We start from the raw sequence: 15,955 nt of genomic DNA, 5'->3' as shown, positions 1-15,955 counted from the left end.
GCGCCATTTCTGGGAACAGTTTCAAAAGTGTTCCCAGAAATGGCGCCTCCTGGACCACATCGGGAACCCGATGGGAATGCCGGCGGCAGCGGCGGCATTCCACCATGCGGTAAACTAGCGTTCTGGTTCCCATCGGGTTCCCATCACGCTCCGTGCGCGCCCGCACTCGTGCTCGTTAGAACACATCGGGAGACGGTTTTGCCCCCATGAGATAACCTTCAAAGAAAAAAAGCTTGTGAACTGAAGGGAACTGTGTCTCAGTGAGCAGACAAATGGCTTTCTCACATCAGAATAGTCTGAGAACCATCCTTACAGACCATATTACCTTACACAGTTTTAAAAAAGGATTATAGCCAGTGTCACAAATCGTATCTTTCTGTCTCTTACCAAATTCTGATCTCACCATTACAGCTCTGTTACTGGTAATGAATTTGATGCTGGACATGAACTCTGCCGGTGCATTTGATGAAGTAGATGGAGACATAAATTAGATTATGTGTATAATTACAGTGCTCTAGAAATAAAGTTTAATAATAATAATAATAATAATAATAATAATAATAATAATAATAATTTTGTAGACAATGCTAGATTCCCCCTTCTCCTCTTTCCCTTTTTTCAAATCAAAATGTTTCCCTAAACTGGGGGTGGGAACTGTGCAGTCCACTGGCTATATGTGGCCCTTGAGTGGGGGTGGGGGGGTGGGGGGTGGGAATCCTGTGCACCTCTCTGGATCCCACTGACTCCTTCAAAAGCCCCTGGCTGCTCCATTTTTAAAAATTAAAATGACCTAAATATGTTAGAAACCCATTTGTTGGAATGTGTGAAGCTGTTTGAGAGTATTCCACACCCTGAAATAGCTATCCCCCCTAAAACCTCCAAAAGTTGAATAGAAGTGACATGTCAATCAGTTTCAGTCATCCAAAATGGTGGCTGTGAAGTAGGAGGCAGTGAAGCCCTCTGGAGGTGGCAAAAATGGGGTGATGTTCCAGGGTCTAGAGTGTGTCCATCTTTGCTGTTATGGGGAGATGGTTGTGTGTATGTATCAAACCAGTTCACTGGAGGAACATTAAGTGAGATAACCTCACATGGCTGAGTGAGGCCTTGACCCTTAGAAATGGTACATATACCCCAGTGTTGATACTGTAAGGAAGACCCTTGCAATTGGACCCTGCTTCTATCAATGTTCTCCCAGGTGTGTGGGAGCTTTGGTGAAGTCAAGAAATAATCTATCCTCTATCTCTAGCACTCTAAAAATTATTCATGCTTCCTCAAAGGCCTACAGACTCTCCACAGGCCAGGGGTAAAAATTGTATAGTCTTCCAGATGTTATTGGACTGTCACTCCTCAGCTTTGGCTATGCTGGCTAGGGCTGTTGGAAGTTGTATCCAGCAACATCTTGAGGGCTACCTGACTCCCATTCTAGTCTAGACACTAGGATATAGATCTCTATGAGCCAAATATAATTTCCCAGGAGTTGGAACAATTGCCTTTATGCTGGTCCAGGGCTATTTTTTAAATCAAGTTTGGGATATCTGACATTGAAATGTTTTTTTCAGGTCAACATTAGCAGTGGCATGTTCAGAGGCAATTTTGTTAAACTTCATGCCACCTCTGAGTCTGCTCTCCACCAAGCTGAACCACTCCCAGCTCCTCCAACTTTTCTTTTCCTCATATCTTTTGTTCTCCATACCTCTTATCATCTTTGTTGTCCTTCTCAAAACCTGCTCCAGCTCCTTAAAAGAAGGTGCCCAGAACTGAACACAGTATTCCAGATGAGAACTAACCAATGCAGAATTCAGTAGGACCATTACTTCCTTCACCTTACAAATTATGCTTTGATTAATGCAGGCTAAAATAGCATTTGCCTTCTTCGCTGCAGTATCACACTTCTGGCTAATGTTCAATTTGCGATCCATAATAATCCAGGCCAGAGTTTCTCCTTCTTCCTTGATATATCCACTGTACCAGCAATCAAAGAATACAATGAAAAAAGCGTTCCCAGTTATCTGCCAGCAATGCTCACTGTGCAGATAAGAATCTCATCATTGCCTATCAGGCTTATGTGTGGTAACACAATATACTGCTTCCTGAAAACAGGATTTGTGTACAGTAGCAATTTTGTTATTGAACACTATTGCAGCCCTTGCTTTTCTTGCAGTATTCTTAGTGGTGGCAATGATAATGTTGATGACAATCAGCAAACAGAATATTTGAGGACATAAAGAATAAAAGAAGAAACCTCCAGATTGAGAGCATATTCTCAAACAAGATCCAACAGCTTCTTTTTCTCTAATGTTAAAGTGGGAGGTTATGGTGCCACATCTAGTTTGATCCTGAAAATTTCTCTTGGGGCAAGAGCTTCAGTCGTCTCATGACTCCATTTCCACAAGACCCTACTGTTTGGATCATGTGGTTCTCATTGTATGTTACAGGGAAAACTTGTCTAAATTCTTATCTCGGTATCAGGCACAGACAGTCCTGTTGAAGGTCCATACAGTCCTAATGAATGTGCACATCTGCTCTTGGTGTAAGACATGTACGGAATAAAAGACTCTGCCCTTGAGGTGCCCCATATAAAGAAGATGGTTTTTCAGACACAGCAACACAGATGGCACTGACATTTTACCTCTAGTGTCCTGCTGTCTGATAAGCTTTTGAAGATAATCATCTGCTCAGCTACCACAGATTGTGTAAACTTCCTAGCTTCCATTTATAGCTGAATATCAAAAGGAACCCTAAAAACAAACAAACAAACAAACAAACAGGAGAGCTTTGTACTGTGTTTTATTGTTGTTATTCAAATGACCACACTGCTTATGGGTTTTTTCATCCAGTAAAAAAAAAATAAAATCAGGGTGATATCTTATTGGACAACCCACCTGGCAGCCTGCTGTATTTCCATGATGCTTCCAGAGGATGAAACTGCAGGAAAAGTTTTGGTTTGAAAAATAGTGCTTCAGCATAATGTTTGCTTATGAGCGAGAAAGCCAAACACTACATTGGTGTCTGTTACCCCTCTGGGCTACATTTCTATAGCCACACCCTAGACCCCTGCTAGCTTTTATCTGTTATTCTTCACCATTATTCTTTTGTATTAGGTTTGGCCGTATCTGTTTGTCGTTCGACACTTCCCACAGACATTTGATAATAAAACTGCTTGTGAAGCAGAAAACTGTAGACCTCAGGTTTTGAAAAAGTGTGTAAGGTCTGTAGACAAGGAGTGCTGGGGATCAACATACCACCTATGGTCTATTGCTATTATTTTCACCCTCCCCATGTGAACTGCTGGCATGCAGTCCCCAGCAGATTATCACCGGGGGCCAGAAAAACTGCAGCAGGGACCACATGTGGCCCTGGCTAATTCACTTTCACTGGAAGAGTGCCACATGATGCATATCCCAGCATGAAATGCTCTGCACCCTGCTCAGAGTAGGTATCTTTGCTTGAATGGGGTGGCCGGTTTGGCATGTCTGATCTGTGCTGGGCCCAGGCAAGGCAGGTTTAATGCCAGTCAGGCCCTGGAAGGGGTATGAGCCCAGACCCCACTGTGAGGAAGCTGGATGCTTTCATAGTATTGTTCAACAGGTAGTGTTAAGTGAATCAGAGACATGAGGAAGAGGAGGGGGGATCTAGTTAATTTGGGAGAGTATCCAATGCAAATTTATGCATCAGCAGAAACAATATTGATGTGATCTTTTGATTGCAATTTTACTTGACCTTTCAAGCATACCCTCCAACTGTCCTGATTTGACAGGGACAATCATAAATATCCCTCTGTTGTTTCACTTTTTCAGCTGCTTTTGAAATGTCCTAATATCTCTTTCTTCTTCAAGTTCCCCCCTTTGTCCTCAGCTTACTTCAGTTGCTGCAAACTGAGTTCAAAGTTCAAAAATAGTTAGTACTCTATTAATGCAACGCTGGGAGGAAGGGGTGGAATCTTGTCCTTCTAGGGCATGCGGTGTTTGATCTCCCATGTGTTCATTGCTTTATCTAAAATGTTTTAAAGCTAACCTTCAGCTTGAGCTCCCAGATGCTTATCTAATTTTAAAAGTTCACATTGAACAACCAAATCTGTTTTTCTTTTATTTGGGAACAAGATATTTGATCCAAGATGCCTATAGTTATTCTGGAACTATACATATTTGAAAAAACAAGTAAGGGCCAGAACAGACTAGCAAACTAAGCTGCCTTCTGGGCGGCTTTGGAGCACAGCGTTTATACGTCACACACTCCCAAGATGCTTGGAAGCCACCTAGAAGGCAGCTTAATTTGCCAGTCTGTTCTGGTCCTTACTTGGTTTTCCAAAAATAGTTCCAGTATAACTATAAGAACCTTGGATCAAATATAAAGTTGTTTCTGACTTATGGCAACCCTAAGGTGACCTGATCATGGGGTTTTCTTGCAAAGGTTTGTTCAAAGGAAGTTTGCCATTGCTTTCCCCTGAGGCTGAAAACATGTGACTTGCCCAAGGTCACTCAGTGGGTTTCATGGCTGAACTGGGAATTGATCCCTGGTCTCCAGAGTTGTAGTCCAACACTCAAACCACTATGCCAGCTGGCTCAAAGGTTTCTAAGTAATACGTAGAAAAATAATGTTCTAGTACTGTTGATAATTCTTTGGAAGATTACCAGAAAGATAAATTCTAAGCAGTTGATTGCAGCCTGAGACTTTGAGTAGCCTCTTAATTTTTTAATTTTTATTTACAAACAAAACATGCCAACAAATAGTATACTAAAACAACAAATAAAAATAATCTCAGAGGCAGTAAACCCTCAAATGTAGTTATTGCACTGAAAAAGCAGAAATTAAACCATATCCCAAAATAATGCCCTGGAAATTATAGACTAAAGGTGAGTTCAGAGATCCTGGAAGACATCTTTCCATAAAAAAGTGGATATGATTAGGGGGTGTCTAGAAACCTCTTTAAAGAGATACATGTAGCCTTTTGCAAGAGATACATGTAAGAACATGTAAATCACTTCCTCTCAACCAAGGGTCACACAGTATATATACTCTGCACACCTCCATGCCACCATTCTCTGAAGATGCCAGCCACAGATGTAGGTGAAACTTAAGGAATAAATTCTTGCAGAACACAGCCACAACAACAACAGAACAATACACAGATTAACATGAAGTGTGTGTGTGTGTGTGTATGCCAACATTCTCTTAAGATGCCAGCCACAGATGCTGGCAAAATGTCAGGAATAAACTATTCTAGAACATGGCTACCTAGCCTGAAAAACCCACAAAAAACTATGGATGCTGGCCATGAAAGCCTTCGACTTCACATTGCACAATCTACGTGTTGCAAGCTTTCGAAGCTCCCCTGGCTTCTTCATCAGGCAAGGTGTTAAAAACCATACAGGAGAAAGATGTTAGTCATAGGCCTGTATTTTGCTGGTTTTGCTCTTAGTTCAGATGGCATGGAGGGGTAGCTCTTGCAGACTGGCACCTCCTCCTTCTGGCCATTTGGGTACTGGGAGATTCTCAAAGTCTAGAGAATTTAACAGGTTTGAGAGCCTGAAGCCAGAGAAGTCTTTGGAAACTGGGTTACTGTATCCCATGGTCATCTCCACTAGAGGGAGTGTTGCTATACTGCGGTGAGAATACAAGCAGGAATCTGGCAGATTTTCTGAGGCTTTATATGGAGCTTTTTAAAAACTTCAGTGACTGTCTTCAATTAACTTTCCAAAGAAGGAAGTCTCCAAGGCCCTATCTTGGAAATTTAAAAGGTTTGGGCTTGCTTCTGCTCCCATTTAAATTCCCGTCAAAGTTCCCATTGAGTTCAACTGCAAGAAAATGTCCTTATTGTTTCCATAGCAATACTATTTCTCTTTATACAAATATAGATGTATCTCTATACATCTATAGATAGAAAGCTGTATGAATGAAGATTATTTTTCTGAGAATTCCATATAAGGTTTCTTTTTTATCATGATATGTAGCAGCCAGACATTAAGGTGGGCAGCACTTGAAACATGCTTTGAAACTGGAAATAGCATACATTTTAGATTGGATTAAATTTATTTTCTGGTCTTGAAAGCATCAAGAAGACCATTTTTTAAAATGTTAGGATAGTTCTCATGCATAACTGGTATATCTTTAGTTATCTGTTTGGGAAATGTTTTGGGTATCCTGAGCCTTGTTATGTGACTATTTATAATTAGAAATTGTTCTTTTTCTAGTTATTTAATTTTCCTTATCTTCAAACTGACACATTTTGGCATTCTTTTCATTTTATTACCTTTGTAAACATCCAATTACATATGTTTATCAGTGTGCTATACCTGGAAGGCACCAGATCCTTAGTCTGGAAGCTAAGCAGGGTCAGCCCTGATTAATACTTGGATGATAAACTGGCAATTAATACCAGGTGATGTGGGCTATATTTCAGAGGAAAGAATGGGCAAAACCACCTCTGAGTATTTCTTGCCTAAGAAATCCCTATGATATTCATGTGGTCATCATAAGCTGAAAAGTGATTTGAAGGCACATTCATACACACATCTGTGTTAATGAAGTGAATTTTGCAGTATGAATTGAATTATATGCCATCACTCGATAATAAATTCTTTAGGGGTTAAGGGGGAGGAAGCTTTTTTAAAATGCTTGGTCTGATTCTTTGGTTCTGAAGCTTTTTCTATATGACATTTTTACTTGGTTCTCCCTTTTAGTGGTCCATTGAAATTAGCCTTGATGCCAAGATTTGCTATATTCTTTCCATTTGGACTCCTGTTTCTAGAAAATATTGCCTTTTTCAACAAATTAGAGCTCCATAGAATATAACAGTATTGCTGAAATAATTCTTGGAATACCACGGTGTAGATCCAGTAAACCTAATTAAATCAAAAATAGACATAATACACATAATAGCAGAGAAATGCCAAAATTCCAAGGGCAGTCACAAATCCATGTAGTTGGTGTGATCCTAAGAAATGTCTGCAAAGTTTCAGTACAGATGAGTGATCATTACACCAATTAAACATTTAAACATGCAAATAATAAAAAAGTAGGAATAGAAAAAACTCAATTTTTTTCCATTAAAATTTAAATTGCACGGAACATATTTAGCAGTTTGGCCTTTGTAGCCCTCCAGATACTCATTTACTTGTTATTGCTAATGAATTTTTTCAGTGACAAAAGTTGACAACCTTCTCTCTCAGTATGCAAACAAAAGTTTCACAGCTACTTCACTGATTTAATTGCACGAGCTCCAAATGCAGGTTGAGCATCACTGATCTGAAAATGCAAAATGCTCCAAAATCTGAAACACTTTCTGGTCCCAAGCATTTCAGATAAAGGATACTCAACCTGTATAACCATGGGTATGTCTGCCCTACACAGTTATAGCCATCTGATACCATTTTAACTTCCACAGTTCCATTTTGTGGAACCCTGGGATTTGTAGTTTCCTGTGGTACTTAGAAATCAAAAAGCTGTAATGCCGGAATTTAGGGGAATGACCCCAAGGATACTGATAACCTTGCCAAACTACAAATCCCAGGATCCAGTGGGACACAACCATAGTATTTAAGATGATATCAAACTACTGTGATCATGTCATGTGGAAACATCCCAGGTATAACCAGCCATGGTGAGCAACAGAAGGTTAATATGTGTGGAACATAGATAACATTTCTGCTACAATGAACAATATGCTCTGGAAGCAAGAAAACTTGTAGGAACAATGGCTACATATTATTCGCTATCTTGCCACATTCCTGACTCATTTTTCTCCCTAACTACAGAAGAATGAAAGAATACAAGATGCCCTCCTTGATGGGAAGGAAGACTTGCAGAAGTTAAAGATTTTGCAAAGGCACTGGTGTTAAATGATAGGGTAAGTCATCTTTCAAGAATACTCCTCCAGTATGCCCTAAGCAACATGATGCCACAAGTACATTGTATGCAAACTCTGCTTCATGTACAAAATTATTTAAAATATTGTATAAAATTACCTTCAAGCTATGTGTGTAAGGTACATATGAAGCATAAATGAATTTCGCCTTTAGACTTGGGTCCTATCTTGATATGTAGACCTGGTTCCTATCTTGCTATTGTATGTCAGCTGGATATCAAGACCAGAAATACCAAATCCTTACTGTCAGATAATTCCCCACCCATCTTTAGGCAGTAGGAGAAGGTGATTTCACAACTCAACCTGTCCCTGTGCCCTTTTCAGTGGAAAGTACCTTAGCAATGACGTCATCTGCAGCAAAGGCATTATCTTGCTGCAAGATTTAGTTTGCAACCAGACCAAAAGTGCCTTTTGTTGGACTGGCTTGCTGGGAGCCATGGAGGCGAAAGGACAGACTGTTTGAAGAAGGGGGGGGGGGGAAAAAAGAAAGAACTGTGGGGGGAGAGATGAAAAGGCATGTGGCTTCATGGATGCCTTCCAGAATTGTGCTGTGTGTGTGTGTGGAGGGATGAGGAGAGAAAGGGGGAGAGAAGCTGCTCCTGTGTGTGAGAGAAAGGGTGAGTGAGAGTGATTTCCATGACAACTGACCTAGCCAGTCTGTGTACTCTCTGGGCGATCATTTGGGCTGAAATCTGTGCAGTGAAAGGTCATTTGAAGGAGTTGTGGGACGCACAGCAGGTACTGGGCTCCTAACAGAGCCGTGCAAAGGTTTTTTTCTTTTCGCCAGTGTCTCAGCTCATAGGACCAAGTTTTTGTCTGGGAAATACAAAACCAAAAACCATGGCGTGGAAAGGAAAACCCTTCATGTGTCAGGTAATGAAACTTTTCTTTCTCTCTCTTTAATTCTCTCCCCTCCTTAGTGTTTCTTTCAAGCTGATTCTGTAGCTGTTAAGTTAGGAATCTCAAGCTCTGAAGAATGATGTCATGCCTGAGTAGTTGGATTGTGTTAAAGCAAAGGGGGAGGAAATGGTGACCTTCTTCAACTGCACAATATATAGCAGGAGCTTTTTTTATTGGTAAAAAAATGAGTGGGTTTTTTTTTTATTAAAAAAACCTTCTTTGTTGAGTTTTGTACTGGAGTTACTTTTGTTTCCTTGTATGAAGAATTCCAACAAAGGAATAAGACTTTCAGGAAACTTTTCAGAGCTATGCAAATACCAGCCAGTTTGGAATCAGTGATGACTACGTTTAAGGTAATTATTTTGCTGTGTAGGTTGTCAGTGCTGGAGTTTTTGCTTTACCTAGAAGTAAGTCCCATTGAAAACAATTATATTTACTTCTTAGCAGATTTGTTGGCACTGTAAATGTTGGACAATAAGAAAAATTTTGACTAAACAAATTAAGCCTGTGTTTTTAGTTCATCCGATGAAGAGGGAAGAGGGTTTTGTTGTTTACTTATTTCAACTGCTTTGTTAGTGAGCTTGCTTTTCCAAAAGTGCATAGAAGAATGAAATTCAGCAGAGGAATGACCTATTGGGGAGACATTTCTGGAACTCAGCCTGTTGCAGGGGGAGGTTTAGTATATGTTTGTTGCTGATGCATGGTTTACAATAAAAATGATTCAGTAGAAAACAAATTTCTTCTGTGTGCTAAACTACGCATGCATTCCAGAAAATCCAAACAAGTACTCAATATTATTAAAGTTTTCACTGGTCCTTTTAAGGAGAGTACTTTCTTAATAATTTGGGATATGTTTTTGGTGCTGTATGAAATTTTATGGTAAATTCCAACTGGATGTGGATGTAAGCAAACTCATAAAAATAATTTTAGAGGAGCAATTAAAGACAAAAAAGTACTTCAAGCTGTGCTTTATAATTGGTTCCTTCAGTGGAATACATCTGTCGTTGAATAATTGCCTGTCTAATAAAATCACCTCATATTGTAAAAACCCTGCTGTATATATTAAAAATAGAATAGGATGATAATAATATTTTGATGTTTCTAATGCTACTGACTGGGAGATCTGCTAAGGACCAGGTCCCATTTTTTGGCTTCAGGTAATTGTTTAAAGTTGATTTGCTTACAAACTTCTTTTAAGATTACTTCTCCTCTGAAATTTCTATTTAACTTTCTGCTGGTGGAACACTCTGCAGGCTGTAGTCCCATACTGTTAATCCCTCCTCACTTTTTTCACAGAGATGGGTTGATTTAAACTACTATGTCAGTGTAAAGTTTATACGTATAGCAGGGTTCATGCTATCTGGCAGGATATGCAGAACCATGCTGTTTTCTTCGCCTTTATAAAAAGCATGTGGAAAATAATGAATTTGGGGGAACTGAGATTAAGATAATTGGAAAGATGAATAAGGATATAGGAGAATCTTGCTGGAATTTGACAGATACATTTTACAAGCAGATATTTAAGTTTCTGGAATCACTAAGTGTCTTCCATGGCTTCAGATCAAGGATTTTGTAGCCACAGTATCAGTGTTTCTCTGGTAGACAAGAGCTGCGAGAATTCAGCTTTCTTTTTGAGCTGCTCAAACAGAGCTTCTTTTGTGTTCCACCATAACACAATGAAAGACACTTCTGATTGGCTTCAGTCTGTGTGCTGGCAGAGTTCAACTTTCTGATGAGGTTTGGTTCCATGTTTTGTTGGTATGACTGCAAAAAAGAAAGCATGGGCTGAATGAAAATAATATAGTGTGATAACAAGACAGGATTTTTCTTCCATGTGCATTTCCAGATGGAGGATGGTTTCCAGTAACAATCAGACGGGACTGTACTGCTATTCTGCCTTTCTCTTCATACTGGATTTTTGTGTATGTGCCTGTATGATAAGGAAAGAGATAGAAGAAATGGGACTAAAAGAAAGGAGGATTATTTCAGTAAATGAGGCAGCACAATGATGTGGTAAAAACCTTGTCTGGAACTGTTCTATCTGTCCAGCTAGTTAGTACAGCTCTCTACTCCCAGCATGGTTACAAATATACTTCAGAAAAGTTAAGAACAAATTTTGGGTTTCATTATGTGCTTTGTCCAGAGTTAAATTCAGGGAATGTTGCATGATGTCATAGTGCCACAATATGTACACAGAGGTTGATCATTGCTTATAGAAAGACTGTGTTCTGCTGAGCTGTGTAACATTTACAGAGCAATCCAATTACAATACTTGCCTGGAAGTAAATCTCATTGAATTCATTGGAACTTTCTTCGGAGTAGACATGGCATTACTACTGCTGTGCTCCTCTTCTATGCATGGATTTATTTTATTTTATTTTTTTCAAAAATAAAATAAAATCACGGCTTCAGCCAACTCATACCAGTTTTTGATGTCAGTGTTTTGGAGTTTATGTTGGTCCTCAGTGAATCAACTGATAGGAAGAGATGTAAACATTACCTTAGTTATATATTAGTCTTCTTCAGACAGAGGGTGCCCATATACTGAATGTACTCAACTAACTATGCTGTCTAGAGACTAGTGTGCTTGCTGGTCATACCTGCTGGCAGACATAACATCAGCTTTAATCTAAGGGTGCATCTGCGCTGTAGAAATAAGTCACTTTGACATCACTTTAAGTGCTGTAGTTCTATCCTATGGAGTCTTGGGATTTGCAGTTTTACATTGTCTTTAGCCTACTCTGATAAAGAGTGCTGTTGCCTCATAAAATTACAAATCCCAGAATTCTGTAGGATAAAGTTATGGTAGTTAGTGGTGCCAAACTGCATTGTTTCTTCATAGTAGATGCATCCTAAGTGACTTCTTTGTATATGTCCATATGCATCCATGTGCATGGTCAAGACCATGAACTATGAATGTAGTACCGGGACTGTGGGCCTTGCAATGCTCCCCCAAGCCACCAGTTGCCACACCTGTGCTACCATGTGTGCAATTTTGCAGCCATTAACAAAATTCAGTGGCAACTGAGGTGATTTTCTATCATGCTCCAGTATGCCAGCATGCCCTCTTGCACCACAAAGCTTTGTAGACTGGCAGGGCAGAGAATCCCCTTGGAAAAAGTGGGAGAAAGCACCTCATTTTTATGATATTACCAAATGTTACCAGCAAGCGGCGGCACACTTCTGTCAGCAGCAGTAGCAGCAAGTGTGTGTGTGGAGGAGGGGGCAAGGGGTAAAGAGGTGCAAAAAGAGTTGGAGTCCTGTATTGCTCACCCCTCATTTGGATATTCACTTTAAAGGAGAGATTTTGGAATCTCCATCATACATTCAATAACCACAAGTATTGAATACATAAACAAATACCACATCTCTATATATCTTATACCTCTTGGGATGACTACTCAAGACTTCATGTCTATCATGCAATGAATCCATCTGGATTTTATTCTAGACTTTCAAAGGACTATCCAAGGTTCTGAACCAGTTTTGGGGATAGGATTCATCACTTAAGAATAAAGTGCAGAGCTGATTCACCACATTTCTGCCAGAAAAGCCACCATCCATTTGTGATACCTGTATATCTCTCTGCATAGTGCAGTTACACCACATTAGTAGGCTTCCACTGACAGTAAGGTGCCAGACTTAAAAGAAGTGATCCACTGAGTTGATGTAGCTTGGCAATCATTTGAATGAAAAGTGCTGTAGCACAACTGTGCAGTGCAGAGAGACAAAGCATTTTGAGAACATGGAGATTCTTGGTTCAATGAACCATGAATGCAGGGCTTGGCCTTAGGTAAGCATTAAACCCTTTAGCATCTCCTTGTCATGGAGAGGAAGGTAATACTAGTCTGAGGTACAGAATTATAAATGTTACTAAGATATGTGATGTGGTTTGAGCACTTGGAGAAAAGGACTAGCTACATCATGCACATTATTGTTTTAAAGCTAGGTAGTGAGAGGAAAACAAGAAATTGGCAAAGCATAAAGCCAGAGAGCCAGTAGTGGTTTCAGAATTGGACTATGACTCTGGAGGCCAGGGTTCTAATCCCCACTTGAACCATGGAAGCCCACCTGGTGATCTTAGGCAAGTCATACTCTCTCAGCCTCTGAAGGAGGCAAAGGGAAATCCCCCTGTGAAAAAAATCTTGCTAAGAATTCCCATGATGGTTTGCCTTTGGAATGCCTTAAGTCAGAAATGCCATAAGTCAGAAACAATGACATTTGATGTGTATCTTCATGTCATTGTGTAGATGCTCCTCAGAGTCTGAAGGGGTCATCTAATAAGTACCTCTCCCTCTCAATGGGCCATCCTACCTGAGAAGCTATGGAGCAACCTATTTAAGCCAAGAATTCACCTGAAATTCACTATCTTTGACGTTCTTGAGTCTCATACAAAGTGGTAATACTATGTGGAGATTTCATTTCCTTTGGGATACTGGGGTTCTAATCCCAAGAACGTTCTTTCAAAGCAAGTCCTGTCGATTTCAGTGCAATCTATTTTCTGGTATCTCTGCTTGCAATTGTAGTTAAATCAGGAGAGGTGACTAGATCTGGGATACTTAGTAAAACTGGTAGCCGATTAAACACGTTAAATGATTAACCAATTAATCTACTAATTGAATGACTACATTCAAATACAACTGTATACCAATGTAGGTAGATTTTTCATGGAAATGCAATGTAGCTTTAATAAACAGGAGCTGTTCTTATTGGAAGGAAATTTAACGTTTACTTTGTTTCCCTATCAACACAATTCACATTTAAAAGGGCATGACTGTAACTAGTATTCCTTACTGCTTTTTTTCTTCTGGCCTGAACAATTATTTAACATACACATCCATTTGTATTGTATATTGATGCATATTTACTGTACACAGCAGAAGTAGCCCAAATGTTTGCTTTGAGTTTTAGTCATTACCTTACTGGAGCTACTAAACCTTATTGGTCAGGTAGTTCAGACGACATCTTTAAGGTTTGGAATAAACCCAGGGCAGATATGTCAACCTGTTGATATGGGACCAACCTACCACCACTACTTTTGTGTGGGACAAAAGTAAGCTGAGGAACTCTTCACTGGTTCAGCTGATTTCCTCTCCAGTGGTCCTTTGCTCCCTGCGTCAGCTGCCAGGTGTGTCAGCTATGCTCTTATTCCTGTCACTGCTGCCACAGTATCTGTTTGGTCACTGACCTGTTGGCAAAGGAAGCCACAAGGCATGCTTCACTAAAGGACAGCTAGGTCTCATTTGGAGAGCATGGGAAAGTCTATTTTGGACCACAGTTCTCAGAGTTCCCCTACTACCATGGTCCGGCTGGCTGGGAGCTGAAATCCAAAAGAGCAACATTTCCAAACTTTGCATGTTTGTAGTCCTATAAGACTGAGCAGTCTCGTAGTAGGAGCCATTTTGATTGCTGCTTTCTTTTGGCAGAAGATTCACTGCTGCATCTCAATAAAATTCCCTGGTTGGGAACCCTGTAACAAGAATGACCGGGGGAGGTGGGGACTTTCTCTTATTATTGACTCCTGTGTGGAGAAACAGTGATGGGACTGGTCATTAAGCTCTTCATCTGCTTAAATGGTAAGGACAAAGCAGTAGGAGAATAACTTTCTTCTACCAGTTTTTTCGCATTTGCATTCAGTAAACGGTTCTCTGGTGCTTGAGAGAGTATCTGTTGCTGTGGCAGCCTAAGGCATTTTGCTGTCTGGGCCAAAGGACAAGATGGTGCTCCTGCCATTCAACATTCAAGTGTATCTTTACTATAGAAGTTAAATGCTATTTCAGCACTGTCTATAGGACAGCATCCATTAATGCTCCTGAGATCAGGGGGCACAGTAGGCTGTATCGCATACACACACATGTGCCATCTAACACCTTGCCACTGCCAGCCTGCATCTGCTGTTTGAGTCAGCTGCCTCATTCTGCCTACAGGTGGTCTTGACCCTGTGGAGTGCTTTCCATGTCTGTTAGATACATTCAGAAATCTTTTGAGAATGTTGTGTCTCATTGTGCCTTTGCACTAAGAGAAAAATGCTGCTGCATTTTCCTGAGACTATATTGTCTAGCTCCAGTTAGTTGACAACTTGCAGGGTGGAGAGAATTCAGGAAAAACAATCACTCCATTTGGAGGATACTGAAACAATTCCAGAAATAGTTCCATGTTTATTTCATTTTAAAGTAGTACATAACCACAGCAAGAGCCAGCATGGTATAGTGGTTTCAGCATTGGACTATGACTCTGGAGACCAGAGTTCAAATCCCTATTCAGCCATGGAAACCCACTGGGTGACCTTGGGCAAGTCATACTCTCTCAGCTTCAGAGGATGACTGGGCAAACCCCTCCTGAACAAATCTTGTCAAGAAAACCCATGATATGGTCACCTTGCATCAGAAAATGACCTGAAGGCACACAACAACAACCATAGCCACAGCATTCATACAGTGCGCCCGCGCCATACGCGGGCGTGCCATACGCGGCCTTGAGCATACGCGCTCAAGCCACGGCGTGCGGGCGGGGCGGAAGGGGCGGCGCGTCCCATTCAATTGAATGGGCGCACGCGCCCGTTGCGCCCCCCCCGCCCACCGCGCACGAGCCCCATTGTTTCCAATGGGGCTCGAGCATAGGCAGAATTCGCCTTACGCAGAGGGATCCGGAACGGATCCCCTGCGTAAGGCGAGGACGCACTGTATTTTTATTGAAAGACTAAGAGAAGATACAAAATTTGGTGGCAAACCTATCCCTGGTTCTTGCCTCTTCTAATCTACTAAAGCACACGCACGCACGCACGCACACACACACACACAAAAGCAAACCTATAAATTCATAGTATGGGAATGAATTCAAGTAAATAAAAATGAAGCCTTTTTTTAAAAGAATATTTACTTGTATATCATCCAGCCAGCATATTTAATGTGTCAGTAATTCAAGATCAAGAAATTTGATTGTCCTACTGTATTTGGATATATAGTTAATATCCAGAAAATGATCTTAGCAGTAACTTTGAAACCTGAAACTACTGAAAGATTTACAAAGATTGCTTTCTCAGGATTAGTTTTTTTTAAAGACAATGATTTGTGATATGTAGCAGATATCTCAATTAGCAACATAAAAACCTTGCTGTTTTGTTGTTAGCTGCTTTCATGTATATCTTGACTCATCGTGACCCAGTGAATGAGACATTTCCAGGCCCCCCTA

General features: G+C 40.5%; 1 protein-coding gene across 4 annotated transcripts in view; it reads left to right on the top strand.

The window, feature by feature from the left end:
* Positions 1–15,955, top strand: part of DENND2B (DENN domain containing 2B) — a 225,541-nt gene that overhangs the window by 47,969 nt on the left and 161,617 nt on the right. For 2 of the 4 annotated variants that reach the window (XM_042439251.1, XM_042439425.1), the window contains exon 2: positions 7,755–7,846. In XM_042439251.1, the coding sequence (XP_042295185.1) occupies positions 7,839–7,846 (8 nt within the window). In that variant the 5' untranslated portion in view covers positions 7,755–7,838. Of the gene's footprint in view, positions 1–7,754; positions 7,847–8,349; positions 8,738–15,955 lie in introns of those variants that run through there. The other 2 variants (XM_042439339.1, XM_042439512.1) reach the window with 2 other exon arrangements.

This window comes from Sceloporus undulatus, chromosome 1, assembly GCF_019175285.1.
Source record: "Sceloporus undulatus isolate JIND9_A2432 ecotype Alabama chromosome 1, SceUnd_v1.1, whole genome shotgun sequence".
Taxonomy (NCBI): Eukaryota; Metazoa; Chordata; class Lepidosauria; order Squamata; family Phrynosomatidae; genus Sceloporus; species Sceloporus undulatus.
This window is presented reverse-complemented; position numbering and strand designations above follow the sequence as displayed.